Source organism: Lepisosteus oculatus, chromosome 3, assembly GCF_040954835.1.
Source record: "Lepisosteus oculatus isolate fLepOcu1 chromosome 3, fLepOcu1.hap2, whole genome shotgun sequence".
NCBI lineage: Eukaryota > Metazoa > Chordata > Actinopteri > Semionotiformes > Lepisosteidae > Lepisosteus > Lepisosteus oculatus.
This window is the reverse complement of record NC_090698.1, coordinates 20,918,130-20,942,263: the sequence shown is the minus strand read 5'-3', so window position 1 is coordinate 20,942,263 and position 24,134 is coordinate 20,918,130. Positions and strand designations below refer to the sequence as shown.

The 24,134-nt window shown below is 36.1% G+C and overlaps 1 protein-coding gene across 4 annotated transcripts in view; it reads left to right on the top strand.

Moving 5' to 3' along the window:
• LOC102698737 (zinc finger and BTB domain-containing protein 7C) overlaps positions 1 to 23,571 on the top strand; it is a 110,264-nt gene extending 86,693 nt beyond the window's left edge. For 3 of the 4 annotated variants that reach the window (XM_006627201.3, XM_015338826.2, XM_015338824.2), the window contains 2 exons: positions 16,487 to 17,746; positions 18,938 to 23,571. In XM_006627201.3, coding sequence (XP_006627264.2) covers positions 16,487 to 17,746; positions 18,938 to 19,544 — 1,867 coding nt within the window. In that variant the 3' untranslated portion in view covers positions 19,545 to 23,571. Of the gene's footprint in view, positions 1 to 52; positions 340 to 16,486; positions 17,747 to 18,937 lie in introns of those variants that run through there. The other variant, XM_015338847.2, reaches the window with a different exon arrangement.
• Positions 23,572 to 24,134: the final 563 nt, after the last annotated feature.

Genomic DNA, 24,134 nt, shown 5'->3' with positions numbered 1-24,134 from the left:
CCCTGCTATAAAACTAGTGGTGCGACATCTCGACATTGCAGTGTTGCAGCTTTCTCCCTGACATGGTGTACCCAGCCAGGCTTCTCCACTCTGTTTTCCCTCACAAGTCTGTTCTTGAAGGGGAGACCAGCCATCATTTATTACCTTCTTTTTTTCTTAGTTTTTATTGGATATTCCTACTCTTTTTTTCCCCTCTGTCGGCATCTCCTTCTCTGAATTGTTGACGGGTACATTTCGGAGGCAAATGGAAAGCTGGCTTTCCTTTGGCATGAAGTGGAGATGAGAAAGGTCACATTGTGCCACCTTCTACCCTCTGGGAAATACGTGAGAAATTAAAAGGTGGGTGGCGTTTATCGAATAGCCAATTAACCAGACTGCTGTGGGCAGGTAGATAGCTGCATGTGTCTGTTGTTTTCCTTTTCAGGAATTCTAATGTAAAATAATAGCAGCAGGTTATGTTATCGTCTCATGGTAATTTGATGACTCACAAAAGTATTTGGGCAGTAGTGCAGACTGCCTCTTCGGAAAATTAGGGTGCAGAGTCAGTTTAAGACCACAAAAATACAGGGAGAAGCTACGATGCTGAGGGGCACTGTGTTTAAGTTTCTGAGCTGTAATGAAAACGAACATGTTGAGGGTATTTTATTTCACTCACTGCTTGTGTTGCCGTTTTTTTTTGCTTTGAGGTTTTATTGGGAAATCCGCTAATACATGTTTATCGAACTTGTGGTAAATCTTGGGAATTTGTAGAGCTTATTGATAACTTCTCATATGTACTATATATACTATTTGGCACATTGTATCTTTGCGTATGTTTATTTTTTATTTGGGGAACATGAAAGTGACCAGCAGTATTGAAAAAGTTTGTCATTTTAGAGCGGATTCCCTGAACAACTTGGTTCTGAATCAATCACAATCAAGTTTAAGAGTAAAGAAAAATGTAATGATTAAATTAGGCAAAAGCACTATTTGTTTAATATCATACACACAATTTATATTAATTTGAAAACTACAGAAGATAAAGATATGTAGCTGTACAGTATTTACTAACCAGAAAGTCTTTCAGTTGGTATATTTCAGTAATTCACCAAAAAGTAGCTCTGTTGTTAAATATGAAGTAACCAAAACAAACTATTGTTAGTTCTCTTTAAAATGTGGTGATATTTTTTTCTATCAGACTTGCACTTGAGTAAGGTTTCTCAGAGACCTTTTCTTTTGTTTTCTAGAAACAAAAACAAAGAAGCATGACCCTGATTGGAACAGCACATTTTACACATTGAATGCTTCCTTGTTTTGCATTGAGGTCACACTGATCCAGAAATCTGGCAAGTGGCAAGACACCTAAACAATGAGGTCTTTGGAAAAAGGTGATGAATGCACATATTGAAGAAATCTGACCTTTTCAGTCAGAGTAATGAAGTATGATAATCTGTGAATTGACCACATCTTTACCATTTAGAGTACTAAAATAAAAGCCCAGTTTTTAGCTACTGTTTTTTTATTTTCAAAAGTTTTGATATCTTAACATAGAAAACATGGGCCAGCCACAATTTGTGATAACTAACTGAAGTAAAGTGCTTCAATGTGAGTAGTAATTGCGTGTCACATATTACAACTTTATACTGTACCTTCAGTGACAGAAGATCCAAGTTTGATACTGTATACATTATACAGTCTAGATGATTAGGGACAGTTGCAAAGTATTGTACTGTTTTCTAGAAGGTTTGTGTGTTTGAAATTGAAAGTTCTTAATTTTGCACTGAAATAGACTCCAGTTGTACCAAGCAATCGACAAGTAGAGAAACCACTTGTTAATTGCTTCAGATGAAGTAACTGAAAAAAGCATGGCAAAATCGACTAAAAAAAGTATGAAAAGTTAGTAAAGAGCTCTTATGGCTATCTACCATAAATAACTGCTTTTCTGTCCTCACTGTACAAAGCAGTACATGCAGTTTTTAATGATTTAATGAAACGTTAAACACATACAGCAGTAGATATTTTAATGTTACAACATTTTTCAAATAAATGTACCATGTCATGGTGCTGTAGTTCTTATTTAATTGTATTTCACTAAAGATTGTTTTTCTGCTATAGAGCACATAAGGATACTGGAGTAACACAATCTTACTCAATGTTGTTCTCATCCTCTCATCACATGTTGAGTTGGTATTTCCTCTAGTATGGTTGTAATATACAACAAAGCTTGTGGAGATTCCTGGAAATACAAGTACCTGGAATTTTTAAGAGAAATACAAATAAGGAGAGAAGCATTGGCAAATACTGTGGATTTATGATGAAGGATTTAATGGATTTATAAGGATTCATAAGAAAACATTAACTATTTCAATAATCAATGCAGGAGGGGATATGTTTTCTAATCATGCATATTGTTTTTCCATCAAAAGCCCCATTTGAGCACCATAATAACTTAACATTTTATAGCACAACTTCAGCAGTACATCGATGTCTATTTCTGCCATTCAGTACTAAGTATCTCCAGGTGTGTGTATACTATAAATGTCATTGCACACTTATTTTCTCCCCTTAAACATGTCCTATCAGTTCAATAGAGAGAATACGAGATGACAAAGGAGGTTGGTGCCTAGATTTTAAAAATCTGTTGCGTTTTTTGTGATAGAGTAGTTGATGAGCATTCCAACTTTGAGTTAAGGGCTACTTTCAAGTTCACAAACAAATGCAAGACCCACATGTTATCTTTCTGATATAGAAATATTAATATAATAATGGTTATAATAATAAGAAGAATAATATTCAGTAGGCTAATATTGGCTTTACAACGTACTCTTTCTTCCCTTTGTAAACAGGCAAAATTTGTTACAGTCTTCCACAGTTTTAAAGACTACCTGTTTAAAACCTCAGCGATTTGCTACATAACATTTGATCATCCAGTCTATTCTTTTTATTTAATATGGCTTCTTGTTGAAATTTAAAAGTCTTAAATGTTTCATCTGTACTTGATGTACTCTATTGCTTGATTTCTTACACAACAGAATAAATCACTATGCACTGTCACATCTTCCCTCAGGCTTTTATGTTGATGAACACTGAAAGTCTGATTTCAGTTGAGTTCAATCAGGAGGGGCAAACACTAAGGCAGGGATTTGACTCAGAAAACTCTGGTGTTTGTTTGTTCCCACTTTTTTCCTTTTTGCTTCTAATTTTTGACCAGTAGAGTGTCTATTTTTGTATTTATTTCTGGTGCATCTGTTTGAGGTATGATGATGACATAGGCAAAGAGTCATGGACTTGGATCGAGTTTGAAATTTCAAATAGTCATATAAAAAGGAGAAGGTTGTGGTTCTGGGAAATTATCGTCAATTCATAGCTGAAATTCATTCCTTTCTCTATTCATGCAAGACCTCTGTATGTAACATTTTTTTATTATAATACACATGTTAAGTAAAGACATTATTCTAAGACTCAGGCAGATTGTTACACAATGCTGGAGGAGGTAGAGTATTATTAAACAGTTTCACCTTGTTTTTCCAGTGGTCCAGAACAAGCTTAAGGTAAAGTGGGTCATTTAAATATGCTGGTATAAAGTTCTTGGTTAAAAAGAGGTAGTTAGAAATTAGCAGCTAGATGATGCCCACCCCCCCTAAATCAATGTTTAATTTGTGAGACATCTGAAGCACTAGACAGCTCTGTCACAAATCTTGTAAACGGTTGTTCCATTTTGCACTAATATCAGACATGTTCATACCAGCTATATTATCATGGCAACCTGAGCATAATGTCTCATTCTAGCTTTACTTTCTGTTGAACCAGAGAGACTTGCTGTAGACTTATCTGCCCAATGAACTACTGAAAGTTCACAGTTTAAGCTAGATGTTAATAATTGTAATTACCATCTCATTTTTTTGTGTTTTGAAGTTTTCTGCCAACTATCATTCAAATACCCTTTCTTTTAAAGAAATGAATCCATACTAGACTTGCCTAATAGCTGACTTTGAGATTCTGTACTGCATGCAATTCAACTTGGGAGAATGTTGGTTCTGTAGTACTATTCCTGTTGTTTCTATCCCATTTCCATGTTCTCGTTAATGAATTAAAGAAAGTTCCAATTTGAAAAAGAAATACTTAAAGTTCTGAAAATGGCTGATAAATGTTTAATTACATGTCAGGAATTAACTGGAATGATTAGAATGAAAATGTTTATTTTGTAGTTTGAAAACATGAAATGCTTTGTGGATTGACAAACATTTTTAAAAGGATGACTGGTCCTGTAAACAGTGCTAATTCTGCTATCAGGTGTTGTTGGCTATCCAAACAGAACTCCTGTAAAATATTTGGAATTCTCAATATTATAACTGTATGATTTTCCAGGACTGGGAACACTCCAATTTAAATGTTAAAGTGTTTTATATTATAGTTAATAATAATAATTACTACCTGTAATTAGTTCCTCTTGCATAACAGGGTAATTCTGTCCCTAAATAATTTGAAAAGTAATGTATTTTCAATTATGCTGGATATTTGTGGCTCACAAATTCCTATATTCCAAAATAGGTTTTAACCTTTTTTAACATTTTTCTTAGGAGCTTGGCATTTTGTAGGATTATCACAGGTTTAGTCATATGAGTTCAGTGTATTATGGACAGTGATGCTTTAATGATGATGGTTGTTTTTTTTTATAAGATCTGGATGCTCCATAAATTTAGCTAAAAACCTAGTGTCAATCTGTGCTTGTGTACAACAAAGTGTCTTTTTCCATATATCCATTGCTTTCTGGATATTCTTGGCTCCTTAACCAAATTGCCATAGTCAACTTTTGGGAAGCAAAAAGTCTTACATTTCCAGACACAGAGTCTGAGCTGAATTAATCCCCTTACTCGGTTGTGACAAGACGCACCCTACCACTCTGGTCTTGTAATTCGATGGTGATCAATGGCAAAAGCACTATTTGGTTGTATACAACAGTGCATTAGCCTAGAGTGCATAATGAATGGTGTGTGGCAGAGGGATTTGCACTAGCACAGCTCTTATGTGGGCGTGAAATGAGTACTGACTGGGCTGAGAGGTCTGGAGAGCTGAGCAGTGGAACAGCACAGTATGTCCCCCCATTGTACCATAGTTTACAGTCCAATTCTGGTTTAGTTCAGAAAAGCCTTAGCTGATACAATTAAAGTAAGCCGTTAAATGATGTGGGGGCATCCAATTTGTCCCCCCCCCCCCCCAAACAGTTCTCCTGAGCAAACGTTACTCTGACTTGTCTGAAAGTACATTACTTATAAAAGTAGAAGACACATTCCAGCAGAAAGAAACAAATGTATGTTTAATAAGTTAGATTGGGGAAAAATGGTGAAACACCACAGGCACTTAATGAAAAAATGGTGCCTCCCATATCTGGACTATTATGTACAGTATATACATAAATACTAACTAATCTAGTGAGCCACATTAATTTTTTAATTTTTATTTCTTCAAGATGTCTTCCTTAACAATACCCGTTACCTAAGGTTTCAGCAGAGCATGTTATCATTTGTAGGCAGTGGTGGTTTGATTGTTCTGCTACACACAGTGAATGGGAGTGAAAAAGGATTATATTGAATTGATATACCCATAGTAGTGTTGCTACAGAACCACAGGTAATCAAATATATTGTTCTCTAAATAACGGCTTCATTGTAGATGAGACTTTTAAGAATCTCATGGAGGAAAGATTTATTTCAAATCGATATGAGTATCATTACTTTTCACAGCAAAACATACTATTTGGAGAAAGAATCGGACAATCATAAAAGTAGCAGTTTAATTTAAAATGGTGAAGTAAAACCTCAAGTGACTACCTTATACCAATAATTCCAGAGCACAAAACTTACATTTCAAAGTCATAAAAAATTTTAAGACTATCAAATGTATTTTTTTCCAATTTCCAACTGCCTTGATTAAGTCAGTTGGTTTTATCTTTTCTGAATTGCCCTGAAATTCTAGAATTTTTCCAAGTGACTTCCTGCCGTTCTCTCCAACTATCTGCATACCACAAGGGTGCCAACAGTCCTGCATTTGCTTGGAATTCCTATATTTCAGCAGCCAAAAATGTTCTTCCTGTAAAAGACTTGTTCCATAGTTTTATGTGTTCTGAAAAACATTAACAGTGGTCAATGATTTGCTAATTTACCATTCTTCATGTCTCAGTATTGTATTGAAAGTCATTAAAGTGATTCTTTTTACAACATCCCCTGGATGGGGCGCATGCCTGATGCTTATCATTAAGGGCTAACAACACTTCTCTTTTTAGAAAATAAATTACATCAAGGGTAGTTTGTCCAACCTAAGTCAGAATACAATAGGAGTGTTAACAATTTACCTCACAAGCGGGACAGATTGGGGACAGCCCAGTTGAGCCTAAAATAAGATTTTACATAACATTGCGACATACAAACGCTGTGGTCATGACGTTAATGTTAGTCCCAAGAAAGCATCTTTCCAGTTTTCAGAATCAATAAGGAATGTCACTATGAAAGTCAATAGATGCAATGATTGTATCAATATGCAGAGGAGAAGCAGTCCAGGATGTATAGTAACTAGTATGTTAAAAGTGTTTAGTGTTAGTGTATGGTTAAAACACCATACAGAATTACTATTCAGGGTCCGAATTACTCACGCATATTCCCCCCACCCACTCCTTACACCCCTGACTTGTGTTCCCTATTCGGGCAATGAAATGTTGGCACCCCACTTGTACCATGTGGGGAATCTGTGCCATTACATCACATACATACGTAGTTATGGGGAAAAGATTACTTTTTTGTCTGTGAAGAAAAATAAATGGGTAAAAAAAATATTTTCCTGATAAATGAGTGGACTCAGCCTTATACATCATCTTTTTCTAATCACATGTAAGTTCAACAATACAACAAGCCTCTCTTGAAAGTTCTTATTTTCAGTTTTAGTTGCATTTTGACAGGCTTGCTTGATTTTCTGTGCACTGTCCTTCCACACTCTATAGGCAGAATTCTTAATCAGTCTGGAGTCTAGCAGTTGAAGTCTAAAGTATCCATTTGGTTACTAGAAGCTTACAAGTCTACATATTTAAGACAATTGTTTTTAATTCATTTTAGTTTAGGTCAGAAGCAATAACATTACCCATTAATAAAATGTTTGTAGGAATACTTATTGAGGAGTCAGGCTAAGCCACAGAGCTGATGGACCACCTAGCCATAGGACGAGGAAGTTAGGAGACCAACACAGAAAGAAATTAACCAAGGAGCAGCTGCCAAGTGGAGATGGGTGGAGGAAAGACTCAGAAGGACAAATGTGAGCAACAGAGAGATGCTTACTACACTATTTATAGATTTCCAGGAAGTGACGTCATGGAGAATTACGACTTGGAGTAGCCGGGGGAGGGGTATCTTGGCGGCACTTCATCCCTCCTGAATTTTCCTTAAAAACGGTTTTATTTGTGTGTAGCGGCAGATGTGTGAAAAGCACAGCAAGGAAAGAGTTAAAGCCCTTAATGAATCACAAACCAGAACTCTGTGGTGGGAAATCGGTGCCCTCCTCCCCCTCTGTCTATGTGGCACATCCTCTTCAGATCCTCTTCACATTATAATTAAGAAGAAGTGTGTTTAAGCAAATACACCAGTGTGACCTCCCAGAGTGGGCTGGAGACCTCTGCACTGTGGGGCCCCTCTTATAGGCATTGTTGTTCAAGCCCTGCAGCTGTTTGACTTGGCTGGATTTTCCCAAGGGTGTATCAGTGCTTTGAGTGCTCTAAGCCTCATGTTTACTCAACCTGTGTTAAAAGGGAAACTTCAGCCTCACCAGCTACATTTATGAATGCAATTCATTTGGGATAAAATTTTACTGAATTTTTGTATCTTTTTAAATACAGTGTTGTCTATTATATTCTATCCTGTTTCATGTCTTTCTTTTTTGTTAGTTTTTCTACATAAGCCTTAATATATTTGTTAGAATGTCCAGTTATATAATATGTAACAGCTTATTATTACAACTCAGTACCACTATGGTAAAATGTGGTTTCGTCTTAAAAAAAAAAGATTTCTGTAGTTCCTTCCTTCCTTATAGAACTGTGAGAAACCTGAGTTGCTTATCGCAAGTTCCCCCTACCGTGAAGTGAAGAGAGATTACATAAAAGAAATTCAAAAATAAAAGCTTGTGGCTTTACGTCTTCTACTTGAGTCAAAGGTAACTGAAACATTGGAAGGTGGAAATGACAGGTTTCCAAGGAATCCACTGGGATTGTGCTAGCAATTTTTTTCAGTCTGGAATATCTTCAGGTGTGCAGTCATTGTTTCAAGGTTCTGCAGCTTGAATGCATGTTTATCATTAGAATTTGAATTTATCTAATGTTATTGCCACTTCACTCTGGAGCGCTTAATTACATAGTGCTGCATATTTTAGTGCTGGGTCATGTTGCTCATCCTTGAATTGAGCTGGGAAGAGAGTTCAAAGTGACTTGTGCTTTTCAGAACGGTATTGAGAAAAATGTTATTCTTATACCTTAAGCATAGGAGAAACTGTAGTCACTGGATACCATTAAGAGCAGCATAGGGTAATGAAAGTGAAATAGTGCTTTTCTGTGCATTTAAACACTCATATGTATTACTAACATTTCTGTACCTAACAAGTTTATTTGAACATTCATTTGAAGAATCAAAAACCTTGATTTATTGCTTGAAAGGGAGGCTATGCGGTGAAGCTAATTATTTCTATTATTTTTAAATAAATGCTAATCATTAATGGTTATTTTACTTATTATCTGCAGGGAATGACTTGATGAAAAGTAAGAGTTTGCTCTTCCCATTCTATGATAATTGGCTCCATGTCAGACAGACGTTTTATACTACAAATTAAGTTGTTTTCTACAAGAACAAAGTGTTATTTATCTTATATGAATCCTACTGCATCAGATGCTACTTACAAAATGATTAAACATTCTTCAATTTACTATGGACTGTTATTTTAAAGACACATAGATAATTTGTGATATCCAAACAGCTAAATTTAAGAACAAAAGCTATAACTGATGACTAACAGAAACCACTGGACATCACCTTCAAAATGTAAGGGAGTACAGTAAATATAGTATAACAATTTCTACATAAGTTTTCCAAACTTCTTCTCTGGCACTCTGATACTATTTAGGTAAGTGGTCTTCAGAAACATCTTTATAAAGCCACCAATGATTGATCAGGAATACCATTTATGTTTAGGTTTACTATTTACCATTTATGTTTCTATGTGGTTTAATACACACCAGCACCATGTTTCACTATTATTTTAAAGTGGCTTTATAAAGGTGTCTGTTTTTTATTCTTACACGAAATACTGCTATTTACACTTTTCAGTTTAGAAAACTGCTATCACTGAACTTGACAGTTTTCACTTGAGTTTTCAGAAGCCACTATTTGTCTCTGTTTCTCCATTTGCTCAGGTGAGATCTTTGAGCTTAGGGATCTCTTGTAACATTCAAAATAGTATCAGCGTACTAGAGAAGGAGTTTGGAAAATTGCCATACTGTAATAGTTAAACCTATTGTAATAAGATAATAAAATGATGTGATCTGATCTTGTGAGATTTGAGAAGCTATGCAAGGCTGGTTCTGGTAAGATTTAGAATAGGTGATCTCAGGGGAAAAAAACAGGTTGCTGCTGTAAATGTTGTTGGTGGACCAGTAGGTGGTGCTCTTCCTCCAGGACAAGAAATTCCAAACATCTAAGATCAGTGATAGGGGAAAACATCCTTCTTATCCTGATAAACTTAGTTTTTAAACATCCCATGACATTGTAAGAATACAGGTAATAACCTTGGTATCCTGCTTTAATTCCACTCTGGGCTTGCCTATTCTTGTTTACCTAAAGTACTCCTTTCATGAAATTGGTGAAGTAACGTCTTACTTCGCCACCAGGCCTACTCTGTAATGGTGCTGCTGAGGCAAAGCAGAAATTCCACATCATCTAGGTGGGCTTTGTACTGTACTTCATTTATGAATGAAGTGTCCCTTCTTCTACTTCCTTTATATGTAAAAAGAAATCAGATGAAAAGCTATGAATAATTTAATTATTGAATTAAATCTACTCTTAAAGTAACTGCTAATCCATGAGTGACTTTTTTTCAAGGTAGACACCACCTACAGTACATCAGAGCTCAGTGCTATTCTGTCTGCATTTTAAGTGCAAATAAAAGCTCCTGAAGGTTTCTTTTTTACTGTTGCAGTCCAGATAATTATAATTCTTAAAGAGAATACTTAAGAAATCCTTCCTGTATCTAACCTTCCTTCTGTATGAGGAAAACATGTCAGATATTACATATCTTTTCTTATCAGTCTACTGTACAGCCTTGTAATAATTGCTATTAGTATTACAGAATTCTAAAACAGTTACATTTGTGTGAATACTTAAAAATAATAATAATAATAATAATTAATAATTGCTTACACTTATATAGCGCTTTTCTGGACACTCCACTCAAAGCGCTTTACAGGTAATGGGGACTCCCCTCCACCACCACCAATGTGCAGCATCCACCACAATGTGCAGCATCCACCAAAAATACAATATAGCTCAATCAAAAGTAAAATTGATTTCTTTGTGATCGCTCACATACATTAAATCTGTATAATAAAGGACTTCAAAAAAAATAAGAGTTTGCACACTGCCACATACAATCTGTTGTACAATCTGGAGATGTACAGTATGTACTTTAATGGCATTGTGCTCGTGAGATGAGTACCGTTTAGTACATCCTCAACGTATTATTTTCTGGCAACAGAGTCATTTTTATTATCATGTATTTGACTGATGATTTTAGCTAGACAACTTACATTTGTACCTATTTACATAGCTCTTTGCACACACACAATGTGAGTGCAGTACAGTGCTTAATGTTACAACAGCTACGTCCCTCTCAGGATTTGAGCCCATAACAGCTCATTTCAAAGCCCAGAGTTTTAAATTCTAATTAAAAAAAATTGTTGGTATTAGAAAACATGGAGCAATCAGTATTGTAAGTTGTTCTGATCATCTCTAATGTATTTCCTAAAGAAGTCAAATGAGGATAGACTAAGCATAACCAGGTTCAATGGCTCTGAGCCTGTCAAACGGAAAATGTCATCCCTTAAAATCCACACAATGTCAAAACCTAGTTTTTTGGCACAACGGAGTTCCCTGCTGTCTAAGGAGTTGTGTTATACACTGACTGTACCATAAGCAACTGTGATCAAATCCCAGCAGAGGCTCAACAAAGCTAGACCTGTGCATTGGTGCAATGTCTTGAATTGCGTAAACAAATAGCTATTTGTTGCTGCAAAAGAGAAGGGGAGCCTAGACTGCGAGATGTAAAGGCCACAAAGCTTGTTACAGAAGGTGATATCAGCTTTTGAGACCTAGACTTTTCCAGTGGTGCAGGGCACTGGGCTATCTAAAGAGGAGTGCAGCATACTGCTCTGAAGCCATAAGTGTCCATGATTGAGTCCAGGGTTTCAAAGGCCTCTTCAGTTTCCTTTTGCATTGTTTCTTTTTAATTCAAGATTTATTTTCTAGTGAATAATAGAAGGTAAATTGTATAATACTAGGATGCTATTTTTTTTTCCAGAACAATTGTGTTCAAAATTAATCCTCAATCCTGGCTCATTCTCACCTTGATTATAAAACCCATTAATGATCATGGGTATTTCTATCTCCCATTCTAAATGGGAACTATTTTCAGCATTATTCCAGTGTCATGATTGTACCTGCATCTATGCAAGAGTGTTTTGTGAGCACTCTTGTGGCTCAAGCTAGAAAGATTAACTGGGACAATTTTATTTAATGAAAGAGACGATATTGCTTTCATTTGAGGGAACTACTCCTTGAAGTACCATGATTGTCCACAAGCTTCTCTGCAAACAAGCAATGACAGTAAAACCCAAAGTGCAACTGCAAGGAAACTAACCCTAAAAGACACAGTGAACAAGAATTAGTCTGTTCTTCTGGTAGAGGAGCCACAATATGAAACAAGCACGTGCTGTGATGTTTTCATTTTATTACCTTTTCTTACATGGTGCATGTGTGGTCTATTACACTTTTGCTAACTTGAAGTACTACTATGTACTGTATTTATAGTTTATAATTTAAATTTTGTGTTTTAGTTGTGTAGTGTGCTCCATAAGATACCAGGGAACCTAAAAAAAATAAATCTTGGATTGAATGGTTACCATTCCTCTTGGGTCAAAGAAAACTATTCTTATTGCTCATATTTGCATTGCTATAGCCTGGATGTTATAAAACCCACCAGTCAATTGTAGATTCCAAATCTGTCACTTGATGGTAGGTTTATGTTTGCCAGAGGTTTCTTGTGCCTACCCAATGGAAATACACCATAAAGTATTGGGTTTGGAATTTGCCATTGGTGAGTGGGATGAACTTTCATTTTAACCCATGCCTTTGTAACACATTTCAAGTTAAGGCAAAATGTAAAAAAAAAAAACAAAGCTGAACCAATACTGGAAAACTCATTTATGACCAATCCTACCTTAAGCAAGCATGGTCTGAAGTATCTGGACACATAAAAATGTTCAAGTGGCTAAGGTTTTGAGGTTTTTAACAAAAGAAAAACATTGAAAACAACCATCCCCAGCACCAGGCATATATCCTTTTTATACCATGATAAATCCTACATAAACCCATGTGAGAATGTGCAGGTACACCCTTTACCTTTTATCTTACCAATTAACTTATTATCGTCTATTTACAAGCATTAGAGGCTGTTTGGTGGCCTCTAGTGGTAGGTGTCCTACAACTGCAGTCGCTTCATCTACTGCCACAGTATTTCAGTATGGTCTAAACTGACCAAAATCGATGGGTGCTAGTTAATGACTAAATGCTATTGCTATTCCAATCAATTCTGATTAAAAGACAAAGAAATTTTCATGAATTCCTTAAATGAATACACATAGTTGAATTAATCATTATAGAATACAGAAATGAAGTGTTCATTTTCACATTTTTATATCAAATCTGAAGTGAAAAAATTATCTTTCTTGAATCTTAAAATTCCAGTTGCTTGTTCCTCATATACTTGATCTCTTTTGCAGTTTTGTTAACTGTTACACACCATAAATGTACATCTAGCTGACTTTTAGTATGTATTATTGTACATGTACAATAGTTTTGAAGAGTTGTGTAAAACATATGCAGATGTGTAAACATTTCAGATCTGTGGTAGGAAGTTTAATGTTTTGAACAATCCTTGAAATCAGGTTGTTTAACACAAATACCACAATCATTTACCTTCAAGTACTCCTATTATTATTGTGTATTATTTGAATCATCAGCAAGAACTACTAACAGTCTTTGATTACTAGAGTAGAAATATGTTAAATATTTTTATGAGTTCTACAGTAACAAACTGTACCTTTCAGAGAAATGCACTAAGCTTTTTTTCATATCCTTTTCACAAATGTGTAGGACTCACTCTTTTTGTAATTATTCTTATAACCTTTTAATTTTTTATTAACTATCCAAGATGAAATACCACTTTACTGAAGAAATGTGTGTAAATGTACTTTGCTCAAGAGGTAAAATACAATAGCACCTGAGATTTACTCAGGTAATGTACAAATATCCAGTTACAAAAAGCTATTGAATGTTTTATATCCTGTTATAAAATGTGCTGTTTAATAACTTATGCAAAAACTGAATATTCACATCTGATAGGTTGAATATTGTTAGTGAATCAGAAATGTGGGCATAGGAGTTGCATACAGATTAAAAGAAGCATGATTTGGGGGTGCAGCACAGGCATACAGTATATAAGATTTTCTGGTAGTTGGCAAAAGAGAATTGGGGCATGGGTCATTCAGCTAAGATAAGAGTCTTGAATGTTGTTCATCTGATATGAAAGGCAGTTTCCACAGCATTAGCCAGATTTGGCATAGATGGCTCAGACCACTTCAAACCAACTATAGTCAGATGAAGGAACAGAGTGGCCTCTCAGTGAGATGTGTTTTGCAGTTATCCAAGCTGAGAGAAAATAAAGATACAACGGGGAGCTTCTTTATATATTGAAAGGAGGAAAATTTAAGGGCTTAATTTTCTTATTGAACACAAATACGTGCTGGGATTATATCCTGTCATAGATACTTTGGTATCTATTTAATTGAAATCTAAATAATTACAATGTCAGCTACATACCTCAGAGTTAAACAGTTTCTGGGCCAGGTAAGAACGTGAGCTGGCAGGTTGGTTATCTCCTTTTTGGACCAGAAATTTCAGGCCGATGTCCAAACTCAGCAATAGAAGCCCGCTACCATAGATAGGATTTATTATGTATTTAGTGGAAATGTAAAATTGAGTTGATTGTTAGACAGTTTACCAAAAAGACCCTGTAAAATATATTAGGCACTATATTGCAGTAACACCAAATTTGACAGAATGCAAAGTTAGAACAAAACAAATACCCTTAAAGTGTTCTTGTCACTTAAATATTAAGTGACCTTTTATCCTTGTCATAGCACCCTCCCCACTGCTTTAATGTTACTGTCTAATAATGCTCTGTCTACATAACACTGAAGATGTGGATCACCTTGACATTAAACTGTGTGACTGGCATTTATTTTTTGGGTTTTTCAAAATATGAACACTAGATTAAAAGCACATTAGACTGTAAGAAGCTCATACCAGACAACTAAGTTATTGCGGTCATAAACTTTACAGTAGCTCTGGATTTAAATTGCTGACTGGCAGTCTACTCGGTCATACAAGAAGGAACCTCAGTCTACTGTCAGTGTCTAGATAGTTAAAATTATAGGAGGTGGACAAATGTGAATGCAAAAAAACAAATAACTTCTGTGAAATGACATGTTATCTTTTTATGGAAACTTAGGCCTGACCCCATTTGTCTTCCTGTGATTTTTTCTTGCTCTGTTTCAACACCACATAGGAAATCAAACACCGTTTGATATTTCTCTACAAAATTCAATTAAAAAAAGAATTCTGCTATGATTTTGTGCTTTTCTTCTATAGATTTGCTGATGTTTTCCACAGTAATCATTTTTATTGTGAATGTCTTGGTACTTCTTTCACTCTTGAATGGCACATTTGTTAATCAAAATACATAATTGCACAAATTTAATCCAATAGAACAATGCTTAAACTTTAAATACACATAAAAACGTGATAGTGTTTAAACAGTAGATTTTTCTACTTTGAATACAATGGTTGATGTTTTATAAATGTATTAGAATTTTATAAAGACACAATTATGTATTGTCAATGCATACCTTTATCTGGTTTCCATTTTTTGTCTTAAATACCAGATATGCAATACGTTATTTAAAATTCAGAGTTTTTTCTTTCTCAAGAGTTGCTAGATCCCTCTAGGGATGTGAATCGGCATCAAACACACCTTAAAGTTAATAGCTTGTTTTAAATGTTTCAGATGAAACCAGGATGCAGCTAAGCATGACATATTTACATTTATGGCACATCAGTTTCATTATGACTGGAAGTTTAACTGAAGTTTGTACTAATGCTGCAATCACGAAGAGCATACGTGTAAACGTTACAGTTCTACATAGCCATTGCTGAAAACTGATGTTCTATTTGGTTTCTAGAGAAGGTTGGGCTGATTTTTATTTGTCTTAAATAATTTTGTGGAAGATTGTTTCCTTGAGTCAGTCTCATATACTGTAGCAAATTAGTCTGTATGTGAGGGATCATACAAGTCAGTGTAGTAAAAAACTTCAGGTGAATTTTAATTTTAATGTAACTGGCTTTATGCCAGTCAGAAGTCTTTCTAGGAAATAGGAATTATATTGAATTTGTGCTATTCAATTAGATTTAATGGCATTAAATGTTTACTGAAATAAGATGACGGAACTGATATGACAATAAGGTGTCTTATCACTTTTTAACTGCTAAAGATTTCCATTACATTTAAAAAAGAAAAATGTCATAAATATTTTTTGGCAAATATATAACTACTCCTGTATATGATCACAATATTTCTCACATGAAGATGCACATGAGGTTTTCCTTCCTTATAGACAATAGGAGATGCACCCAGTCCATCTTTCTCTATTGCTACTGTACACTCATGAACTAATTATACATTAGGGGAAGCTGTACAGTATGTTTATGAAAGACTAATCTTTGGAAACATATTTTATACAATGTATCAAAGATATCAGTTATGAAACATGACAACAACATACATTTGGAAGATATAAATTCCGTCTGACTCCACTATCCATATAAATTCATGCTATTTCTGAGTACACATTTCTATTAGCACTTTTGCTAAGATGTATCAGTGTACACTGTAGTTGCAAAACTGACATGATACTTTCTGTATGATTAGCTGCTTCTGAGGTTTAACAAAAGTTATTTTTACTCTTTGCCTTTAATGCTTGTACTGTATATTTGATGTCAGAGTAGAATATTACAACCTCTCCTATGTGATATACCTGTGCTACTATGTTACGATTTGCTCACTGCGGACCTTCTGCTTCATTTTTGCAGATTATTTGACGAGATGATGGCGAGTGGAGATGATGACCTGATAGGGATCCCTTTTCCCAACCACAGCAGCGAGGTGCTCTGCAGTCTGAATGAGCAACGCCGCGATGGGCTGCTTTGCGATGTAGTGCTCATTGTCCGCGACCAGGAGTATCGTACCCACCGTTCTGTCCTGGCTGCTTGCAGTCAGTACTTCAAGAAACTTTTCACAGTGGGAGTTGACGGTGAGGTGCACAGCGTCTACGAAATTGACTTTGTCGCCCCAGAGTCTTTGGCTGCCATCTTGGAGTTTGCCTACACCTCCACTCTCACCATCACTGCCTCCAACGTGAAAGACATCCTCAGCGCAGCCCAGATGCTGGAGATCCCATGCATCATTAATGTGTGCCTTGAGATCATGGAGACAGGTGGAGAAGAGGAACCAGAAGAAGAAGACGAAGAAGAAGACGATGGAGAAGACGAAGAAGCAAAGGGGGAAGAACACAAAGAACAAGGAGATGAAGACATTGACAACACAATAGAGGTGTCAGAGATTCAGGAAAAAGTAGTGAACAAAAGGATTCAGGAATCTCCTCCAAGGACCTTGCAGCAAGAAGGCCTCTCCTTTCTGCAGAGACAGAAAAACTCTGAAAGCACAGAGCTGCTTATGGAGAAACCCAGAGACTCTGAGAGCTTAGAAAGCAGAGCATTGAGAGACTTTTCCATTGAGTCCTTGTTGCAGGAAGGGCTGTATCCAAAGATGTCTGCCACTGACCAAAGGCAGAGTTTTTCCCCACTCCTACCTGGATTTTTTCCTCCAATATGGGCAGCAGATTTCCCAGGGTTTCCTCAGATCTTAGACCACCACCCTACTCCTCATCCCTTTCTCCAAGAGGTGGATAACAGCCCACTGGATTTGGTGGTCAAGAAGGAAGCAATTAAAGAGGAGCTGAAGGAGGAGATACCTGCTGGTCTCTTCTCTGGTGACTTCTTGAAGGACCTCATGAGCACAAGCATGGGCATGGCGGCTGATGCCCATCTGGGGTCTATTAAGGAGGAGAGGGACTTCAACTCTTACCTGAGCTTCCTCAGTGCCTCCCACCTGGGGAGTCTCTTCCCACCATGGCAACTGGAGGAGGAGAGGAAAATGAAGCCAAAGGCTTCCCAGCAGTGTCCCATCTGCCACAAGGTCATCCAGGGAGCAGGCAAGCTGCCTCGTCACATGAGGACCCACACTGGAGAGAAACCATATATGTGCACTATCTGTGAGGTCCGCTTCACCAGGTGGGTGAAAAGCCTCATTTACAGATGGGAAAAACACTTTTTAACGCATGAGTGAGGGAAGTATTACACAACACAAGACTTTATGTTTTATGTGTTTCTAAACTAAATATAAAAAATATTTTTCATCCAAAAATATACAGCAGGCCCAATTATTAATATTCTTTTCTTGGTTAGAATTAAAAGAATGAGAGTTCATGCTTCATGTGAACATAGCATGCTGTTACGCACAGGGTTTGCAGTCAGTGTTGGGTTTTGTAGTAGACACTATGCGATGCAGTAAGAGCTGGAGGAAACAGGAGGCGTGGTATGGGAAAACACACAGGGGTTTAATGGTGCACAAAATAATAGTGACAGTCAGTGAAACAGTGAGTGGGGGAGACAAATAGTGGCATCCAAATCCGAGCAGGTCCGAAGGGGGGTCAAGGCACAGTCCAAGAGTCCATTAACAATAGATCCATCCTGAGACGTGATGAGGTTAAAATCTCCGGGAATAGGGAAAACACAAACAGACAACCGACATGGAGATCCTGGGATAACGGGGCGAAGTCCTCCAGACTCCAGGCTCAGAACATGGGAGGAGTCGGGATGAAACCTATGCTCTCAGGAGACGGACACAGGGTATGCTGGTGCTAGGCGGACCTTGTGACATCCGTATCCTAATGTTGAATCCCGAGGACTGGAGGTGCTGGACTTTAAATAGCGGTTAACACATAACAGGCCAGACCTGGGGAACATAGCAACAATCACGGAACTAATGAAAGGAGTAGTGGAGTGCCCTCTAGGGAGCAATTTCATCCGTAACACATGCATTTAGTTTAAAATACTCCCACAACTTGAAGCAAGTTTAGACAAATTCGACAATTTGAAATAGGATTCTTGATTTTCAAAAAGGTATCAGAAGGGTTGGAGGGTTCCTATACCTGTCTGTTCTTGGTAATTGCCTTCAAACCGCCTTCAGCAGCATAGCAAGGTGGGATTGTGAAAAGAATTAATGACACAATTTTATACCAGCAAATTTCTTTTTTTTGGACGGGCAGAGTTTACCACACACAAGGCCCTACTATGCAGTATCTCATGATCTATACCCAGTGTGTTTATCTCATATTTTTGTTACTCTGATCTTGTTCAAAAACGAATTTCACCGATGTCCACTTGAACCTCTCTGGTGTTGCTGCCTTGTCTCTTTTGCAGACAGGACAAGCTCAAGATCCACATGCGGAAGCACACAGGAGAGCGCCCATATATCTGTCTCCACTGCAACTCCAAATTTGTGCACAATTACGACCTGAAGAACCACCTTCGCATCCACACAGGCGTGCGGCCCTACCAGTGCGAGCACTGCTACAAAAGCTTCACGCGCTCCGACCACCTGCATCGCCACATCAAGAGGCAGAGCTGTCGCACCTCCCGGCCACGCCGGGGCCGAAAACCTGCAGCCTGGCGCTCCTCCAATCTCCTCTACCCTCCCACCGCTCACCATGACGACAAGGGGCTCTCCATGGGCGGCAGGCTCCTGGCTCCTGGTCTCAGTGTTCCAGGAGCCGGCTTCCTGGAGCGACGCCATCTCGGTGGAAGGAATTTGAACGTGGAAGACTTGGACAACAACAGCACAGAAAGTTTGGAGGCCAAGCTGTCAGACAGAAACCCTGTAGGGGACAGGGAGAGAAACAGGGGGGTGTTCGCTTTCGCTTTGGCCCGTGATGACGGGCTTCCCCATCGGTCATTCTATTCAAACAACTCTGACCCCTGGGGAATGAGATTGGACCACATTGCTCCCATTCCAGAGGCCAGAAACTAATGATATTCCTATGGACAAATGGATATCCCATAATCCTTCAGGACATTTATGCCAGAGAGGTTTCATCAGAGACACAGCTGTGTTTTTTTTTCTCAGTCTTCAAAATATGGAATCAATTCATTTCTATTTGCTTGTTTCAAATTTTGGAAACAATAGAATCTTTTTGCAATACTATATGATTTACATTGGATAGAACAGATCCTGAATAAATCCTGTTTATCCCTTTATGATTATGTTAAGCTGGAGTTCAGAAGAGTTCCTTCATATTATTTTCTAGAGGGTATTTACAAATCCACCAACTTTATAGTCTATTGGTCATTATTACTGTCAGAATTACTGTATTTCATATCAATGTTTCAATGTATTTAAACAAAAACTTTGAGAACTTTTAACATTAGAGAACTTGATTGAAATATATATCTCTTAGTTCATGAATCATTTGAGTCAAACTTCTTCTAGCCCACCCTCAATGGAACTACTTGCTGGTGCAAATTCATTGTAAAATTTAAGAACAAATAAATTTGTGTTATATGAGACTGGACTTTAAGCACAGGTATAACTTTATGTCAAAGGTAATGCAAATCTGTATGGTTTCTTTAAGTACATGTTGTGCATATATTCCACAGGAGGTGCAATGCATCATTTAATTAAATTTCTTGTTCTTGATAAGCTCACTTCAATTGATTGTGACCTGCAACATCTCAGATAGAGTTAGAAAGCAGCAAAAGAGACTCAGATGTTGTAAAATTATGAAGTTTTTTACAGTGATGCTGAATGACATTTTACAAATTCATGGATATATGACATTGGCTGATGCTAATGCTGTTAGACTTTTTTCCTTAACAGTGTCTAATTTGACAGAAGTCTCCATGTAATGGAAAATAAGAAAAATAATAATAACAAATAACAAAACCAAATAGCGGACCTCATTAATTTAACAAATTTTCATAAATCATAGATTCTTAAGCCTTGTAACTTTCTGTGTAATTAAGATGGATTTCATTTGCATCTCAGAAAGAAACCTTGCCCTAAATACAGGTTTGCCAAACTCATGTTTACCAAATGATGTCAAAATGAGAGAAGGTTAAGAAGGTTATACAGGATAATGGGTATTCATAGCTACTGTTGTAAGTCTCAGTGCTAGCAAGACAAGATGCTGTAGTTCAAAAGGTTAAAAGTCTTGTTAATGGACATTCTTTTTTGTTGAATATGATGAATTTAGCTTTCAGCCTGTTTGTCACACTTGTAATATATGTATTGTAAAGGACTAAAAAATTATGACATTTTCTTCTGGGGATTTTGTTAATCTTTTTATAAAGAAAACCTTTTAATGATGTACAAAGCTGAATCCTTCAGAAAAAGAGTACAACTTTGTTTTTAGCAACACTTTTAGCTTTTGCTTTTATTGGTATCATTAAAGAATATGTATACCTAATAAATGTCTCTAAAAATTGGATGAAATCTCTATACATACAGGTTATACATACTTAGATTTATCCACCCTCTTATATTTCACAGACATGCTAGTAAGTAGATGTTGGTAAAGCATTCTATTAAGACTTTCACATTTAACTAAGTACAATTTCCCCATTTCAATTACATATACCAATTTCTGGATGTAGAGGTCAAATTCTAAATAACACATTGAGACAACAAATATAAAGGGATAGAATACTTAATACTTTAGTGTTTGGTATTGACTCACCTGATTAAGGAATTAACAGCCCTGCCCATAAAGTCAAGGCTGCCTAATCCCCTCTCATTTTGGAGGAATGAACCGGGGAGGCAGCTGTATGTGTGAAGATGAGTGGAGGGAGAAGCACATAAAAAGGTGCAGGTTTTATTACTGTATAGAAGAGGGTAATGTGAGATTGCAATTTAACCTCCTCCTGAACTTCTGTATAACAACTCTGTATTTTAAAATAGGGTACAAATAAAGAAGATAGCAATAGGTTATGTACTGGAAAACAAGAAACACTGTAATAGTGTTAGTTCTAAATGATAATAAACACTTATGTGTGGGTTGCATCTTTTTATATTAAAACCTGGAGCATACTAAAGCCCCTCGAGTTTGCCAGCAGACAGCAGTTCATTTTTATATAAACCACATACCAATCAGATATGATTTATCATGCAGTGACAAACTGCATTTGGGTGTTATCAGCCAGTTCAAAATATCACTGGGCAAATTATCTTTTTCCCCTCTGATATCCTATTGCTAGAATACTTATTTTATTGTGATGCTTTTATTTATATATATATATTCACTTATATATTAAAAAATATAAAAATAAAATCTGAAATGCACAGTAAAATACTGGATGTGCAGTTTGAAACTCCTCAACAAACTAAGTATAACCAAGACCTTTACTCCAACCCTTTAGAATTCTAACCCAACTGCAGTTGAGAGAATTGTTGCTTTCGCTATGCATTCTGAAAATCAAAATAGAAGTACACATCAGTTTTGCACCATGTGTCATTGAGAAGCCATCCTACTGTAGTTTTACATTAAGCTCACAGTTCTCAAAGTTTCCAATAGTAGCACTACCTCCTGTATTCATTTGCTACTTTATTGTAAAGTAAGGAAATGTAGTCAGAAAAAAAATAAATCTGAGAAAGGGTAAAATTAGTACGAGAGTTAAATGAGCAGGTAGAAGGATTATATCAGTTAAAATTCACATTTGGGAAGTTTCATTTTGGTGTATAACCTTCTTAAGAACATTTCAATGCAGTTCAGTCAATGGATGACAAAAATGTAATCCTCCCACAATGGATAATACAAACCCAACAAAACAAGTAGCTACTGGAGACTGGGTGAAAGTAATTAAAATGCTGAGGGGGCTAGCAATGTCTAAATCCAAACACTAACTCATAAAAAAAAAACAGCAGCACAAAGGCTTCTGGAATTAAATGATATCATGCAGAAATTGATTCAGGGTGGAAATTTTAATTCATGCCCCGGAAGCAGGCAGTTTAACATACAAAACTTTTTTCATTAAACTGGAATTATTTGTATTGTATATTTTATCCTGCAGCAAAACATTTTATTTCTGTTGAAGGAAAAAAATATGGAGTTCTGGAGCAGGTAAATTACAAAAGTGTGCTGGTCATTTAGTAGTTTTATAAGGGTGCATATTGATAATTTATCCTATTTGCACAAATATGTACAGTAATGTGAAAATATTTAATGATGATGTCTTTTTCATGAATGGAATAGTTCCCCTTTTTATAACAGCAAATCATCCAAAGATGTTGAAATTTGTAAATTAAATTAAACAGGTTTTTTCTGCTTTTTGGGAGCAGATTTGGAATTTATTTTTTTCTATTTATGTGTATTTTAAGGTGTTTTAAAGCAGTCATTGCTTTTGATTTTGAATGACTGAAAATTTTGCCTTAGTAACAAATGAGAAAAGAAAAAAGGGGATTTATGGACCTTTAATTACATATAATATTCTTTTTATTGTGTTATCGATGTGCATTTGGATTAAGATGACAGAATTTTCTAGCTATTTATGCATATTTAAATTTGCCTTGACTATATTTTATTAAGAGATTTTATAAAGTCTTTCCCAAACACTAGAAAGTTGTATTCTTATGAGTCTGGGACTCTTTTTTTAGATTAACTTTTATTCTTACTGGGTTTGAAGAGCTCGACACAAGTTTGTTTTTTAGACAGTCTCAAATACTTTTCAAACTTGCAGCGAGTTGCATGCATTGCATTACTGAAGATGGATCGAACTATTTATGTTTATTCTTACATGTATTAGGTTTACAAAGTTAAATGAGAAAAATGAAAACATAATGATACTGGTGGTAGGTGTTTATGTTTAATAGGGTTCAGTTTGCTGTGGCAATTTATTCACAGGTCCAATTCATTTTGTAACTAAATGATGAACCTTGTGCTTTTTGGAAGACTGCAAGAGGTGTTATTGAAATAATTACAGATATTGCACATCTTAGTGGGAATCTTGTGTGTTTCTTTCTCTATAAGCTGAAAGCCTTGTGCTTTTATTAAAACCATGATTTAAGAAAATGTTTTTGTTTCTTTGCCTTTTATTCACATAGATTCTTAATTTTTACATGAGCATTTGTAAATAGAAACACTGTGTGCGCACACACATACAGTTTATGCATTTGTATTGGTACAGTATATTTCTGGGGATTTCCCATTGGCTCATATTCTGTTATTAGCTACTATTCCAACATAAACTCCACACAGAGTGAAAACAGACCCAAAACAAATCATTCTGGAACTTTCAGATTTTAAAGAGGCTGTGTGGGTTATTATATTATTATATTATAAAAGTTATTTATATTGTGAACATTATAAATGGGAACATTGTAAGAATTTACTGTACAACATTTAACCAGACTTTGAATGAAATACATTTTACATTGTTAAAAGTAACCTAGTGACAGTTTTTTATATATACTGTAGATAGACCTATGCCTTGTTTTAATCTCATTCACTCCTATATATTAACCTTTAAGATATCAATATTTTTTTATAATTTATTTCTCTGTTTATTTTGATTGCCATATTTTTTCTTAAGGCTCAGACAGCAGTTTTTTATGTTTTCACTCTTACGG